The sequence below is a fragment of the Carassius carassius genome, chromosome 18 (assembly GCF_963082965.1).
Source record: "Carassius carassius chromosome 18, fCarCar2.1, whole genome shotgun sequence".
NCBI lineage: Eukaryota > Metazoa > Chordata > Actinopteri > Cypriniformes > Cyprinidae > Carassius > Carassius carassius.
The window spans coordinates 8,623,535-8,639,992 of record NC_081772.1 but is presented as its reverse complement, the minus strand read 5'-3'; the positions used below and the strand labels follow the sequence as shown (position 1 = coordinate 8,639,992).

At 35.3% G+C, this 16,458-nt stretch overlaps 1 protein-coding gene and 1 long non-coding RNA gene across 2 annotated transcripts in view; both read right to left on the bottom strand.

Annotated features, from left to right (window-relative positions):
• Positions 1–451: 451 nt before the first annotated feature.
• On the bottom strand, positions 452–4,456 carry LOC132091843 (uncharacterized). Its single transcript, XR_009422147.1, has 5 exons — positions 4,378–4,456; positions 3,970–4,079; positions 3,650–3,695; positions 1,964–2,107; positions 452–586 (listed from the first exon to the last, which is right to left on the bottom strand). It is a non-coding gene; the product is annotated as an uncharacterized LOC132091843 (long non-coding RNA).
• A 9,285-nt stretch (positions 4,457–13,741) lies between these two features.
• Positions 13,742–16,458, bottom strand: part of LOC132092275 (tumor necrosis factor receptor superfamily member 21-like) — a 36,779-nt gene continuing 34,062 nt past the window's right edge. Inside the window, exons 5-6 of the mRNA XM_059498448.1 lie at positions 15,987–16,200; positions 13,742–15,054 (exon numbers count right to left, since the gene is read on the bottom strand). Coding sequence (XP_059354431.1) covers positions 14,825–15,054; positions 15,987–16,200 — 444 coding nt within the window. The 3' untranslated portion in view covers positions 13,742–14,824. The remainder of the gene's footprint in view (positions 15,055–15,986; positions 16,201–16,458) is intronic.

Below are 16,458 nucleotides of genomic sequence, written 5' to 3'. Positions count from 1 at the left end.
TGTGCAATGAATGGATATGTTTTAGGAAAAGTTCTCAATACTAATCTTCAGCATCTTCACACAAAGTTGTTGTGCTGTATCTCAGATTTTTCTCAGTTTTACTGGACATACCTGTTGCATTTTTTCTTGTTGGAGGTGATACTGTTACTAAAGGTGTTGGAACAGAAGAAAACAGACATGACTTTGAATTAACTTTAAATTTGATATGAAAATTGACTAGCGTTATATCATTTCTAATAAGAGCATGCATAGTTTCTATTGTAATTAAAACAGTTAGATTTCGGACCACACACCCAAAAATTTTAAGAAAATAAATAAAAAGAGAAGCTACTTTTTGTAATATCTATTTCATCTATACTCATGCTTTGTGTGTGAATTTACAATAACAGGCATCTGAGCAAAACTTATATAAAACGTTATACAAATATCTGAATATAGAATGTACCTGTGCATGGCTCGATGCTTATGCTGAGATTTGAGTTTGTTCCAGTGAATCTATCCAGACATGAGCATTTGTAATTTACCAACTGATTTGTGCAGCTGGCATTTGGACTACACAGACTGATCTGACATTCATTTATAGAATCTGGAAAGTAAATAACCCATTTCAGAATAATATTTCAACATTAAAAACATATGCTCCTGGTTTCACAGACAAGGCTTAAGCCTAATCCCAGAGTAAAATCTAAGTCTGAGCTGTATCAATTGAAAGAAACTTGCTCTGACTGATCTGTGGGTAATTCGTGGCCTAGTGGTTAGAGAGTTTAACTCCTAACCCTAGGGGTGAGGTATTGGGTCTCGGGCAGGCAATAACACAACTTAGGTTCCCTTGAAAAAGGCACTAAACCCCCAACTGCTCCCTGGGCACCGCAGCATAAATGGCTGCCCACTGCTCCAGGTGTGTGTTCACGGTTTGTGTGTGTGCATTTTGGATGGGTTAAATTCAGAACACGAATTCTGAGTATGGGTCACCATACTTGGCTGTATGTAACATCACTTTCACTTTCCACTTTTGTCTCTTTCACTTAAAATACAGGTGCTTCTCAATAAATTAGAATGTCGAGAAAAAGTTCATTTATTTCAGTAATTCAACTCAAATTGTGAAACTCATGTTAAATAAATTCAATGCACACAGACTGAAGTAGTCTAAGTCTTTGGTTATTTTAATTGTGATGATTTTGGCTCACATTCAACAAAAATCCACCAATTCAAGATCTCAACAAATTAGAATATGGTGACATGCCAATCAGCTAATCAACTCAAAACATCTGCAAAGGTTTCCTGAGCCTTCAAAATGGTCTCTGACAATCATTGACACCCTTGTTTGAAGTCCAGAAAATCTATGGGCTAATTTCAAGAGGAAAATGAGACCAAACAATGCAGAAGAGCTATAGGCCACTGTCAAAGAAACCTGGGCTTTCATATCACCTCGGCAGTGCGACAATCTGATCACCTCCATGAAGCGCTGAATTGAGGCAGTAATTAAAGCAAAAGGAGCCCCTACCAAGTATTGAGTACCTGTACAGTAAATTAACATACTTTCTAGAAGGCCAACAATTCACTAAATATTACTTTTTTTTATTTTTTATTGGTTTTATGAAGTATTCTAATTTGTTGAGATTTTAGTTTTTGTTAAATGTGAGCAAAAATCATCACAATTAAAAGAACCAAAGACTTCAGTCTGTGTGCATTGAATTTATTTAATACATAAGTTTCACAATTTGAGGAGAATTACTGAAATAAATGAACTTTTCCTCGACATTCTAGTTTATTCAGAAGCACATGTATATCAAGGCATAAAAATTACTTAAATGTCCTAATTGAACTATGGCCTAATCCTGGTTTAGTCTAAACCCTGTCTGTGAAACCAGGCAATAATGTTGTAGTTACAAAAAAAAATCTAATTGAAATTTTTTTTTTTTGATATCTGAAAAACATGATAATACAAATAAATGAATCACACCTATGCACAGGTTACTGTTATTTATAGTCTCATTTATATTTGTGGCGTTATATCCTTCCCAACAAGAGCACGAATAGTTTCCAGTGTAACTGTAACAGATCGTCGGCCCACACACAGACAATGAGATGAGACATCCGTTAACATCTGAAATAAAACAAATAATAAAAACATGGCTGCTGACAAGATTAAAATGTCCAGTCTTATACCATCTATAAAGCATACTTTATATCATGTACGTCAAATTGAAACTGACAGTTCAGATATTCAAAAATACCAACAACAACAACAAAAAAAACTTTAAAAGGTACAATAGGAGATCTTGGAAAATGCTAACATTAGCCTGATAGCACTGAAAGCGAACATACCACCCTCCCTGCAATCGCCGTCAAAAACCACGGCCGCTGAATCCATTTATACTCACAGACCAGAAAACCAGAGACAACATTACTACGATAGGCTACATCTGCGGTTCGCAATTCCAGTCCATGTTCCGAAGTGAAGTAAACCCCTGCTCAGGGAGTAGGGAGCAATGAACAAGGTGAAGGGATCATATCAACGGGAACACAGTTCATTCGAGGGATGTAAAATATCGTTTAATCCCATGTTCAATAGTCATTTAAATTAACGATCAATTAATCATTAACCATAATTAACCACAAATCCACGCAATTTACGCTTTTCACACGCTCTCACGCCACACATCCATTTTCTCATGCACAGAAAAATCGCGAAGCAAAGAGGACATGAAGACCGACAGACTAGACAGAGCAGGTTACTTATGACAGAAAAAGAAGCTCTTTTTCGCAAAAGTGTTTACTTTCATTTGTGCAAACTCACAATAAAAACAGAAGATTTGTGCTCTTATAGGGTTAGGAAAATGAAAGATTTCATGAATTAAGAATTTGTTCGATTTATTAATTTGTTTATTATTAATTTGTAATTAATGAAACATGGACAATTGCCACAAATGAATAAGGAATGATTAAGTTGTAGGAATGAATAGTCTATCTGTCATGTGTCCCAAAGCCCTGCAAAGCGCAGTTATCTGATGAAATGACTTAGTTACTACATTTCTATTGCTTTTAATGTTGAATAACTTTTGTATTGTTTCTATTTTAATGTACTTTTAAAGTTTAAATCACATTAAAAGCTTAATTAGTACATTGTGAATTAATGATGATGCATGTATATGGTCACCATCACTCACAGCCGCTCGCACGTGTTTTGCGCATGAGCCGTATGCAGCCCAACATTAAATCAGTTAACCGACCATCGACAGAAATTGAAACCACTTAACTTAACGATTGCTATCGGGATGTGAGGAGACTTTCAACCAGTATAACAAAAAAGAATTCTGAAGACAATCACCTATTGTACCTTTAATCTTGAAAGTTAGAGTATGTAATAGGAGCATTGATTTTGAACAAGATCTGATTTTCCTGATCAGTTTTGAATACATTCACTTCAACAACAAAATGTTTGCCTCTGGATCTGTAGGCTACATATGAAAACATAATGTGATTTTAATAATCATGTATGCAAGAGTAGGCCTTTACTCTATATATAATCAATATCAACTCCAAACAAATGGGCTATTATGTAAAATAATTTAACTTTATTTTTGTACAGATAACATTAAACTATTACTAGGACATTGTATTTATAGGACAAAACTGTGAATCAGACCTGCAATTTGTGTTATATGATGCGTTGACCCATCTGTGGAGCTAAACTGGATTAACATAAAAAAAAAAATGTTTTCATTTTAAACTTAGCCATTTTTCTTATATCTTCTCACACTATACGTATTTCAATTCCAAAATTATTTATTTAAATAAAAACAATTATGACATGACCCAACAGTGTCTTGTCTGTCTATGTATTAAAAGTCTATAAACAAATTGTAGATTAGATATCATTTTAAAAACACAAGGTATGTTCATCATCCAATTATTTAATGATTTTCAGTGCTGTATGATAAAATATATAAAGCATTCTTTCCCTACCTGTAAATCTATGCTTATTCCTGAAAGATCGATACTTTTCACAATATACACATGGGTAAGCAGGATAGCCGTGATGATTCCTAATTGGTATTTTAATATTTTCCCTGAAACTGAGAAATTATACATTTTCCTAATTTTTAAAACTGTTACACAAACTGGAATTAGATTTTCTGACATTACATTCACTGAGCCACTGTGCCTCAACAATGTATAACAATTACATTTTTGAAAATCATTAGCTAGTGATTCAGTAAACAGGCAAAGCAATCAGAGCAAAACACTGGATTATTTCGATGGTTATGAACTGCCAAAAAAAAAAAAATGCAATAAAATATAATATCAGATATATAATTATATCGATATGCTTAAAATATACTGCAGGATTTCTAACAAAAGTAGTTTTTGTACCTTCACTGGCCATGTTTCACATTCAAGGTAAATTACTTCAAATTCACTTTTTATGTTTATTTCTCCAGAATGTGGATTTTCTTTTGTCTATCCAGACATCGTGGATTTCTCTGTAAAAAATTTGTCATATAATAAGTGTCAGAAGCGTGCGTATTATATATATATATATATATATATATATATATATAAACTGGATCAACACCATTAACTTGGAGGTATCTGTAGGTGTTCTCTAATTTTAGGTTTTTTATACTGTGGTTCAGAATACAGTTAGTTTATGAAATATGCTGGAAAAAAATGCCTTTCTAGGATACTTCAAATAGGGCTTAAGCAGTGACCTTGAAATTTCGGAAATTGTAGGTTGTTCTCTAATTTTGATCACCACTGTACTTGCTCAATAACCGATTTTAGTTCATTTTTAGAGGTAAATAAACTTTTTACAATTTGTTTTTACAAAGTTATAAATAAAAATAATACTTCCATTATAAAAAAAAAAAAAACATTTTAAGGGATTCGAAAAAAAAATCATTTCCACACAGTCGTTTACACTGCGCTCTTGTGTTAAATCTGCTAAAGAAAATCTACATTCGTACATAACGGTTCTTAACATACGCTTCAAAATATCTTTTATTTTCCTTAAAAGAAAGATTACATGTTTTAAACATCATAACATTTACACACTGAAGAAGGCATAGAGCTGAAATGTTTGTTTCCCAAGTTGTAGTGTAGGTAAAATAAAAAAAAATTTAAGTGTGGATCTTTGGTTCATATAATAAAAACATCTGCCATTATTCACCCTTATGGTGTTTAAAACCTGTAATCGTTCTTTTGAGGAAAAGAAAAATACATTTTAAAGAATACTGTGTGTTCAAAGAACTGTTATGTACATATGTTATATTCTATACATATAAACATACACACAGTGACATATAAAGAATGTAAAAAAAGAAATATATATATATATATATATATATATATATATATATACAAACACACATGCAGTCTTGATGAGCATAAGAGACTTTTGTAGAAAAAAAAATCTTACTGATTTCTAACTTTTATGCGGCAGTGTGTATATACACACATATAGTGACATTTTAAAGAGAAAATGATTTAGCATTCTTACCTTGCTTCTGGAAAAATAATAAAATAAAAACTCTATGATGCCTTTAACTATCAAGTAATCTGTCTAAAGAACAGTGTTTGTTTCCTTCTAAATTATCCACCTACAGAATACTTGCCCGACTGAAATAATACAATTGCAAGTATTCTCTCTGTGTTTATAAGAGGATGACTATAAATGTAACGAGACAGACAAGTGGCAGTTGAAGAAAACAGTTGATTTAAGTTATTCAGTTCTTGACGGATTGCATTCCTGTGTGTACGTTTTTTTTTTTTTCTTCTTTGTCTTCTTCTTTGTTGGGGGAATTGAGGTTACAAATGAAGGTTCAAGAATCCGATAATCCAAGCAGGTATGTTTTTAAGCTCAACTCTTTCCTTGTTTGGACATGAATAGGCTAGCTATATGTAAGGAATAATGTACATCCAGCCAGGGTGCAGTTGCGAGTGTAACATGGAGTCAGAGACGTTCAGATCCGTATGCAGTACTTTATTAACAGAATGGTCAAACAGGTAATGATCAGAGGACAGCGTCAGGTATGTAAGGGGATATCCAAAATCAGAACCAGTAACAAGCAGAGGTAGGGGCAGGCAGCAGAGAATCACAGTCGGTATAAACAATCCAAGATCAAACATGGAAGGTGCTCTGTGTCCAAGCACATTAATAGAGAGGTGAAGGGAAGGAAAAGATGTGGTAGAAAAAAAGTGTACAAGCAACAGGGATAACTGCACTCTGGAGAGTACTGTGAAACAAAACCCATTCAAAAATGTGAGGGAGATTCACAAAGAGTGGACTGCAGCTGGAGTCAGTGCTTCAAGAACCACTACGCACAGACGTCTGCAAGACATGGGTTTCAGCTGTTGCATTCCTTGTGTCAAGCCACTCTTGAACAACAGAGAGTGTCAGAAGCGATGAGAGGAGAGGCACACAATCCACGTTGCTTGAGGTCCAGTGTAAAGTTTCCACAGTCAGTGATAGTTTGGGGTGCCATGTTATCTGCTGGTGTTGGTCCACTGTGTTTTCTGAGGTCCAAGGTCAACGCAGCCGTATACCAGGAAGTTTTAGAGCACTTCATGATTCCCGCTGCTGACCAACTTTATGGAGATGCAGATTTCATTTTCCAACAGGACTTAGCCCCTGCACACAGTGCCAAAGCTACCAGTAACTGGTTTAAGGTCCATGGTATCCCTGTTCTTAATTGGCCAGGCAATATTGAGTGCTGTACATGCTCATACTTTTCATTTTTATAATTTTAGGTTGGCCAAGATTTCTAAAAATCCATTCTTTGTATTGGTCTTAAGTTATATTCTAATTTTCTGAGATAATGAATTTGGGATTTTCCTTAGTTGTCAGTTATAATCATTAAAATTAAAAGAAATAAAAATTTGAAATATATCAGTCTGTGTGTAATGAATGAATATAATATACAAGTTTCACTTTTTGAATGGAATTAGTGAAATTAATCAACTTTTTGATTATATTCTAATTATATGACCAGAACCTATATATATAGAGGTGTGGTAATGGGGAACACCTGGAGGTGATTAGCCCTCTGCATGGGATTATGGAAAATGGAGTTGTAAATGGGAATGGACAAAAGAGTACTGAGTGGAGTGACCTCTACTGGATTTCATTGGCACTCCAGCTGAAGATCGTGACAGCGAGCAAGTGGCAAATTCAAACTAAACAGACATTTAAGGGAAACGGTGTGTAGTCAAATCACGTAACATTTCACCACAAAATAATTAAACGAATTAAGACGAAAATGTTTTAAAACCTTACCAGTTTGTTAGTTCTCTTATAGTCCATTACAGCGTACAAAACAATCGTAGCAAAATGGCAGCAGCTGTGTTTGTATGAGTCCGCGATACCAGGATGACAATCAAACAATTGTACACCATTTTGAATCGAGATTTAATATTTTATAATCTAAATAAACACAAAGCTTCCACCAAGAAATAAATAGTTCAAGCAATAGTACAGCGCCGACTGTTGCTACCCAGATGAGCCTGTGTGTTATTAGCTTTACCGGTTTTCATGGGATAACATCGAAATGTCGCGACTGACCAATCAGAATCAAGTATTCCACAGATCCGTGTAATAAACAATATTATACATAGTTTTTGTTTAGTTAATTAATTTATACAGCACATTTCAAAACAACAGAAGTCTCAACCAATGTGCTGTACAGAGGTATTAAAACTAAAATTAAATTTAGAAAACTAAAACAGAATTAACACACTGGATCAAAACCTTGAAAACATGTAAAAATATAAACACCATCATTCAAAACATAAAGAATACAGATAAGTTTTTCAAGAAGATTTAAAAGTAGAAACATAAGGGGAAGATCTAATATAGAGAGGGAGACTGTTCCACAGTCTGGGAGCAGCCACTGAGAAGGCCCGGTCACCTGTAGTTTTGTAACGTGACGAGGAATAGCGAGAAATAGTTGATTGGAAGAATGTAAGGATCTTGAAGCATTTTACGGGACAAGAAGATCACTGATATACTGAGGGGCAAGATCATGTAAATCTTTATAAACAAAAAGCTAATTTTTTTAATCAATCAATTTTTTTGCAAATTCCAAATTTTTTGGATTCAATTTTTTTCTGTTTTCATTTTTCTCAACTCCTTTTTAATGATTAAATTAAATTGTATTAATCAAAAAGCATGTCTAATTAATTAAAATCATAAAACGTATACATTTTCGCATCAATTTATTAAAAGTTTAACAAAAAGTACATGTTTAGGGCTCTATGAAAGTTTTATTTTTTCTTCAACCTTATGTGTTATTGTTACCTAATTCTGTGTTTAGCATGTCTAATTATTTAAATGGATAAAAACAAACATTTTCTTAAAATACCCTTATGAAATGTTTTTTTTTTTGTTTTTTTTTAATTAATTAAATTTAAAAAAAAATTATTTCTGTTGTGTATTTACATTTTTCTGGATATTAAATGAAGGCATAAAACATTAATTTAATTTAATTTTTTAAGCTTAGATTGTGTTTACAGTGTCGATATAACATGTGTTCATGTTTCGCGTAAAAAACACAGTATTTTTCACACAATTCACCTATCTGTATACCGCTGTTTTCACTGTCATAAAAACAGGCTGATGACTTCCTTGTTCTACGAAGTCCCTCCTTCAGAAATACGTAACGCGTTCTGATTGTGCCAGCGGTTCCTGTGTTGTGATTCGACAGCACCTTAGCGCATGCGGCCCTCCTGGAAACGCGATTGGGCTAGTTTTGAGAAGCAAGTGGGCAGGAGCATGTGCCGGAGATGTACTTTTAATCACAGGACCGTTTTTACTGACGAGATGCGCATGAAAATCGCATTCGATTTTTTTTGTAAAGCCCTAACATCTAGTTAACAAAGCTAAACAGCATTGCCCTTTGTGTAATAAGTTACAGAAACTGTTAAATGCACCAACTTAAATAATAAAATACACTTACCGGTTGTGGTCCATAAACGCATTCTCCAGACAAAGAGGGAACTGCTCCATCTTTCAGGAATAATCTTTATGCGAATCCGGCATTAAACTGATTGAGATTGAGGAAGCTGTCCTCAGCAAAATGTGCTGCACATAGTTTTAAATGTGGATTATAATTTTCGGAGCAAGACCACGCCCCCCTTTTTGTGTATTCATGTGGGCGGAGGTTAGTCAAAAAACTGTTTTAGTGATGTCATTACTGAAGGAACTAGAGGGATGTAGTCCAAACGGGTCATTTTTTTGTAGGCAAATTCTGTTAAATAAAATATCTCGCTTGTTATTTGAACTTTGAGCTTTAGAATTTTACAGATATTATTTATACTCTAACAACAACATTACACACTAACTAAAGTTTAAAACATGGGATCACGAAGAACGGGACCTTTAATTTATCTTTTAATTATTGAAAATTAAGCAAACTTAATTTTTTTGGTAAACAAAGGGGATTTACTATTAAAAATAAAACATGAAAGAAATGCTGTGTGATTATTCCTTAAAAAATAATGTTTGTTTCTTTATAGTAATAGTAGTAGTAGGCTATGTGTATTCTGCTGACCATTTCTGGCAAATACTCGTCTTTAAATTAAACTGGATGTTTCTTTTGACGGGTTACCTTTACAGTTCTGTGTTTACAGTTACATGTGATGTGACGCTGTTTTACTCAAGTCAAATGCTAATGAAGTGACCCTCAGAACAGTTCTGAAGCTGTAGTTTATGTGTTTCCGTCCTCATTTAGAGAGACTGCAGGCGCTGAAATGACCGAGAGTGTCACGCGTGCTTCAGTGTGCAATAAACGAAGCCGTGCTTCTGCCCCATTCATTAACACAGACACGCATAACATGCAGGATTCGTATTTAAATAGACTTTTCTGACTTAATATTTAAAGATATTATATTGCGATTTGATGCAAGTGCAATGACTTTTGATTAATTCATTCAAAACTCAACAAATTCTGTGACATTTCGCGTTAAAAAAAAAAAAAAAAAAAAGTGAAGTGAAGTGACATTCAGCCAAGTATGGTGACCCATACTCAGAATTTGTGCTCTGCATTTAACCCATCCAAAGTGCACACACACAGAGCAGTGAACACACACACACACTGTGAGCACACACCCGGAGCAGTGGGCAGCCATTTATGCTGCGGCGCCCGGGGAGCAGTTGGGGGTTCGATGCCTTGCTCAAGGGCACCTAAGTCGTGGTTAAACTGTATATTCCGTTTTTATGACTGAATTCCTCGATTCCGTCTGCGTTTTCTGCATTGTGGAAATCATAGGGCCCTACAGTGGTGAGAGAGGCAAGCACAGGTGTTATGTGCCGACACTTTTTAGTGCCAATCAAAAGCCTGGCAGCTGCATTTTGAACCATCTGCAGACAATTTACAGTTGAATTAGGCAATCCCAGGTATAAAGAGTTGCAATAATCCAACTTTGAGGAAATAAAAGCATGAATTACTGTTTCAAGATCTTTCTTAGAGAGCATCATCTTGATTTTGGCAATAGATCTTAGCTGAAAGAAACTACTTTTAACAATAGCATTAATCTGCTCATCGAAACTCAAATTAGAAGGATAAAGGACACCAAGATTTTTGATCTTGAACATGAATATTTGAGGATAAAGAACCAAAATGATTAACTAGTCAGATGTCCTATGGTGAGGCAAATGTAACAATTTTGTCATTGTTTAACTGTAGGAAGTTCATGTCTATCCATTATTATTTTTAAAAGGAAAGTAGAGCTGAGTGTTATCGGCATAATCTTTAATCCTTGTATCCGGATTCCGGAGCAGGTTATCTTCAGAGAGCAAGTTACATTGGTTACTTACTTACCCCGAAAGTAACCTCAGATTTTGGAACCGAAACCACCCGTTTATCCTTAAACACACCCAGGTATGTCAAATAACCTGCTTTTTGGAAAGCCCCACAGAGAATGATTAAACAGGATAGTGATCGCTGGAGGCTACACAGGATAAGTCTCGTAATTTTGCAGGTAAGTAAGATCAGATACTTAGAATGCTGATCAGATAATCAGAACGCTTGGGATACTGGAAAATCAGGTAAATCCACAGGAGAAAACAGACTAAACAGCTTAGTATAATACTTTAGTAATAGATATACTACACCAAGAGTCTTTGAATCCTTAAACATGGCCAGACCCTGACTGTGGGAGAGTGCAGTGCTTCTATGAGAGTTCATAATAAATCTTGATGGGTGGGTGGTGTTAGCGCAGTGGATAAGACACATGCCTTTGGTGTGAGAGACCCGGGTTCGAATCCACTGTGAGACACCAATGTGTCCCTGAGCAAGACACTTAACCCCTAGTTGCTCCAGAGGCGTGCGACCTCTGACATATATAGCAATTGTAAGTCGCTTTGGATAAAAGCGTCAGCTAAATGTAAATGTAATGTAAATGTAAATAAATCTCTTCATTACTACCAGAGCTAGTTTGCACCAAGCACAATCTATGCAAAAGCAGCAGCCATTCCAGCACACTCAGTGTCTTATTCGCTCACATGATTTCATTCACTCCTTCAAGTGGACTATATTAGCATACTAATGTAGGGAATGAGGGAATAGGGGGAATGTTTTGAACACAGCATAATCCTGGATTTGCTGGTTCAGGTGTGTTTAACTAGGGTTGGAGGTAAACTCTGCAGGAACCAGCAACAGTTATTAGCTAAATACGTTATTAAATGATAATTGACATTGGACATGAATAAATGCATAAAAGCAGTAGAACACTCTCGAAACCCATTGATTTTTATTGTGAATGACAACAAATTGACCGCTCCAAGATGGCGGATGCCTCAAAATGTATGGAGCGGTCGAATGTGGCATCTATAAGTGTTCAACCAATGTGCACTCAACAGATACTAGAGAATACCCATAATGCACCATGAGGGTCATGCTGAATCAATTCCCACATCTCACCAGAAGACAGTGCAGCTAAATCATCCATCCATTTTCCAAACTGCTAGTCCAATGTAGGTACGGTATTATCGTACTTAAAAAAAAAAAATTATATATATTCAATTATTTCAAATTTATACGAGTAGTTTCCATGACAGAGTTCAAAATAAATCTTTTCATTACGACTGGAGCTGCCAGTGTGCTAAATTTCAATAGCTTTTTATGTGCAACTGAACAATACACTGGAGTGAGCGCAGATTTTTGTGTCAGTCATGGTGTAGTGCGGGAGAGAAGCACCAATACATAGAAGATCACAATATAAAGCCTTTAATAAGCCACATAAGGGTAACCCATCACAGGTAGTAAACACCCATATCCATAGACAAGAGCGGAAAACCAAACACTGAACAGATTGCAACTTATTTGGGGAACTAAATGAGGATAATTACTAGACACATCTGAACATAATGACACAATCAACAGGAGACAGAAACTAGGTCACCCAGAAAACATGGGGGATGAAAAACACAACAAAATGTCCGTAACTGTAACAGATTATGTAGCTGATAGCAGCAAATTTATATAAAAAAAATTTATAGATGTAAAAAAAAAACATAGGCAAGTGCCTGTAGTCCAGGGGTGCAAAACTCAGTTCCTAGAGAGCGACAGCTCTTCCGAGTTTTGCTTCAACCCTTGGAGGAGTGTTGGAACTAAACCGGCCCCATACACTTAAATAGAGTACTGTTTGAAGGGAAAGCCATTTGTACTGGTGTCCAAAACTATTAAGTGCACTCATTCAGTCCCATAATGCACCACAATAAAGATGCCTGTGTGTCTGCAACTAATTATACAAATTAGCTAATATGACATTCAAAAGGCATCATAGGTTAAAAATCTGTAATATTGAGATAAATCATATTAATAACACAAATCAACACCTTCTTACTCATGAAAATTTAACCAATTTCTTCACAACCAGATGCTGTGCAATGTTGAGACATCTGGAAACTCATTGATTTTTATCGTGAATGACAACAAATTGACCAATCCAAGATGGCAGACGCCTCAACATGTATGGAGCGGTCGAATGTGGCATCTACCTAGAAAGTGTTCAACCAATGTGCACTCAACAGAATACCCATAATGCACCGAGAATTCCCACATCTCACCAGAAGACAGAGTGCAGCTAAATCATCCATCCATTTTCAAAACTGCTAGTCCAATGTAGGTACGGTATAATCATACAGGTATACTTTTTTTATGATTATTAAATTGTTTGTTTGGGATTTATACAGTTTCTATGACAGAGTTCAAAATAAATCTTTTCATTACGACTGGAGCTGCCAGTGTGCTAATTTTCAATAGATTTCAAAAGCAGCAGCCCTTCCGGTTCACTCAGTTTCTGAATTTGCTTGCTTGTTTTCATTCACTCCTTCAACTGGACTATACTAGTTTACTAGTGTACGGTAGAGAATGAGGATAAATGGGGCGATTTCAAATGCAGCTTGAGTTTTGCACCCTGGCTATAGATCAATAACAGTATTGGCTTAGCTTCTTGACTCTTCACCCCTAAAATCTCGAACAAGCGGACCAGCTTGTCCTCGGCCATCGGGATCTCCTCAGTAACATGGAGATCTTCAGGGTTAAGAATGTGCTACAAGAGTTTGTTATCTTACATCTGATAGGCCTACCTGAGATTGATAGATAAAAATGATTTGTCTCCACAAACGAACTTCAAGTACTTTTGTCACTCAAAATGTGTTCAACTCATAAAGCAAAAGTGAAGACTAACAATGCACTATTCATAAGAACACCACATGAAAACAACCACAAGTTATGACAACAAACTTTAATTTGATTTGAATAGATTTAATCTGAATTGATATCCCAGGTTACATTATAATTATCAATAATGATAAAGGTCTTGGTTACATGTGTTATACTTTAAAACAGCCATTAAAATACATATTAGCTTTCCGCTCCATGATTCTGTCCCTGTTTGTTTCCAAACAGCTCATCTGACACTCTTCCTAAAATCCAGGAGAGTCAATTCAAGATACGGTTTCATCTTGACCCACATTTTTAAGTTCAGCGGCCAAATGACCATAAACACCCTGTTATTGAAATAACATCGACCACTATCCAATAGTTTTACATCTAGCACCAGAGTGACTAGATTTAACAGTTTAAGAGAGACATTCACTCTGTACCACATATCATCATCTGCAATATCAACACTGAAATGCTACATTTAAATGTTGTGAAATATAATTTTTTTCTATTGCTCTAGCCTGTGTGAAATAACTTGTAACATCATACTTGTTTTTTGTCCTCTTTTATTGGAAAAGCACATGGGAATTGATTTATTTTGAGAGTTGTGTAGTGAGTGCACATAACCCACAGTCATGATTTGTATCAGAACCAGGTAGAATACTTTTCAGTGCCCTTGTAATCTAAACAAGCTACAGTGGTAATATTTAAGAACAAAAAAACAGACAGACGAAAGGAACAAAAATATCTTGCTGATTAGGATGTTAATTTGTAAGTAGTAATAAAACAAAAAACAAAAAAAACATAACATCATAGGACTAACTGCTTGATTTAACAATTTACAAACCAGTTAATAAGTTACATCATATAGCTTTGAGTTAGACATCATGCTGAGGTGTGTGCAAGAATATGCTGTTATGAGAGGCTATAGCATTGACCCCCACTGTATATCCAGTCAAGAGCTCACAAACATGAGAACGCTTCTTCTACATTCTGTGAATTCTAGCAAAAGGAGCTGCTTTTTTATGTGCAAATAAGCTCCCGTCTGAGAATTCGTGCATGTCACTGAATGACACAATGGAACGGAGTGAGCAAACATTTGTGTGTCTGCCACTTTGTTTCTGTAGCTGACAATAGAGAGATGTTGTAAAGGTCTAAAGGAGGTCGGGCAAGTGGCTGTAGACTGAGTCAAGCAGCGTCTGGCTAGCTTCCTGACTCTTCACCCCTGCGATCTCGAACAAGCGGTCCAGCTTGTCCTCTGCCATCGGGATCTCCTCAATAATATGGAGCTCCTCAGGGCTGAGAATGTGCAACATATCGTCGAAGATGGGCTGCAGTTCACAGGGATCCAGACGCACCTGCCGCAGCACCGTGTCTTTTTTCTCTGCAGGAGAGAAGATTGAGCATTGCCATTAATAAATAAAATTCTTAAGGAATTATTATTCATGATATTCTTTGAAGAAAAGTGCAAATTTTAAAGAAAAATCTCATATTTAATATGAGATCGTGTTAAAAAAATTATAGCTCGAAGAAAAAAAGTATGATTTGTTTATACATGGTTGAACATAAAGCATCCACAAGGGGAAAATATATTTGCAAACACTTATTTTATTTATTTCATACTAATATATATATATATGTATATATATATATATATATATATATATATATATATATATATATATATATATATATATATTATAAAACATTTATCAATCTATCTATACACACAAACACACATACTTGCTGTGTTATTTCAGAATTTAAATTTACATTAAAATGATGAGAAAGGTGCATATATGCATGTTTAATATTATGTATTATTTAAAGATTTTACTAATATAAATTAAAATTGCTTAAAAAAAATAATAAAACATTTAATAGGGCCTAGCAATGAAAAACTGAACTGATTGAACAATGCAGGAACATAAAGCATCCACGAGGGGGTGATATATTGTAAGATATTACTACAATACCTTTCACCACACACATGAAAGAGGCAAAAGACAATCACATTTAATTGCAGATTCATTAACTGAAATTGTTAAATTATGAGAATAGAATTAAATATTACTAAAAATTAATGTAAAATAAAACATGAATGAAAAGGGGTTACATTTCTTATGATTTAAACTCTGCAAATGGTTATACATACAATCCAGGAACATAAAACATCTGTGATGATGATTATATTATTACAAACAAATATCAAATATAATAATAATAATTATATTGTATTTTTATTTGTAATTATAGGTTTTTTACTACTAACTTTGTGAACTGTGTGTTTTTCTAGCTGTTTTTCCATGTGTTTACCTTTGGTGATGAAAGAGCCCGTGCGGCTGAGGGCAGAGTCCTTGCTGGAAGTGGAGTCGCAGCGCAGCAGTGGCTCTGATTCTTCAGTGAAGAATCCTTTGGTGTGCTCCATGGGGGACTGCTCCACCACCACACCAGGCGACTCCATAGGCTTATGTCTGGGGCTCAGACAATGGTTTACATTCACAGCCGTCAGTAGCTTGTTCAGGTCAACCTGCGGCAAAGAGGTGTCACAGTACATGTTAATGACAGTGATGAGAACATCACTCTGGCGCACATCTCTTTAGAGATTCTTTTTTGTAACAGTCTGAACCAACAAGTGTATCCTGTCAGGACAAACAAAGTTTTCTTGGAACAACTATTATGTGAGGAATGGATTTGAAAGAATGAGGATCTTTGCTGATAGATAGAGATACACTTGTAGTGCCCACACACTATGTGCTCATGGTCGGATGGGCACAAAGGGTTCAGC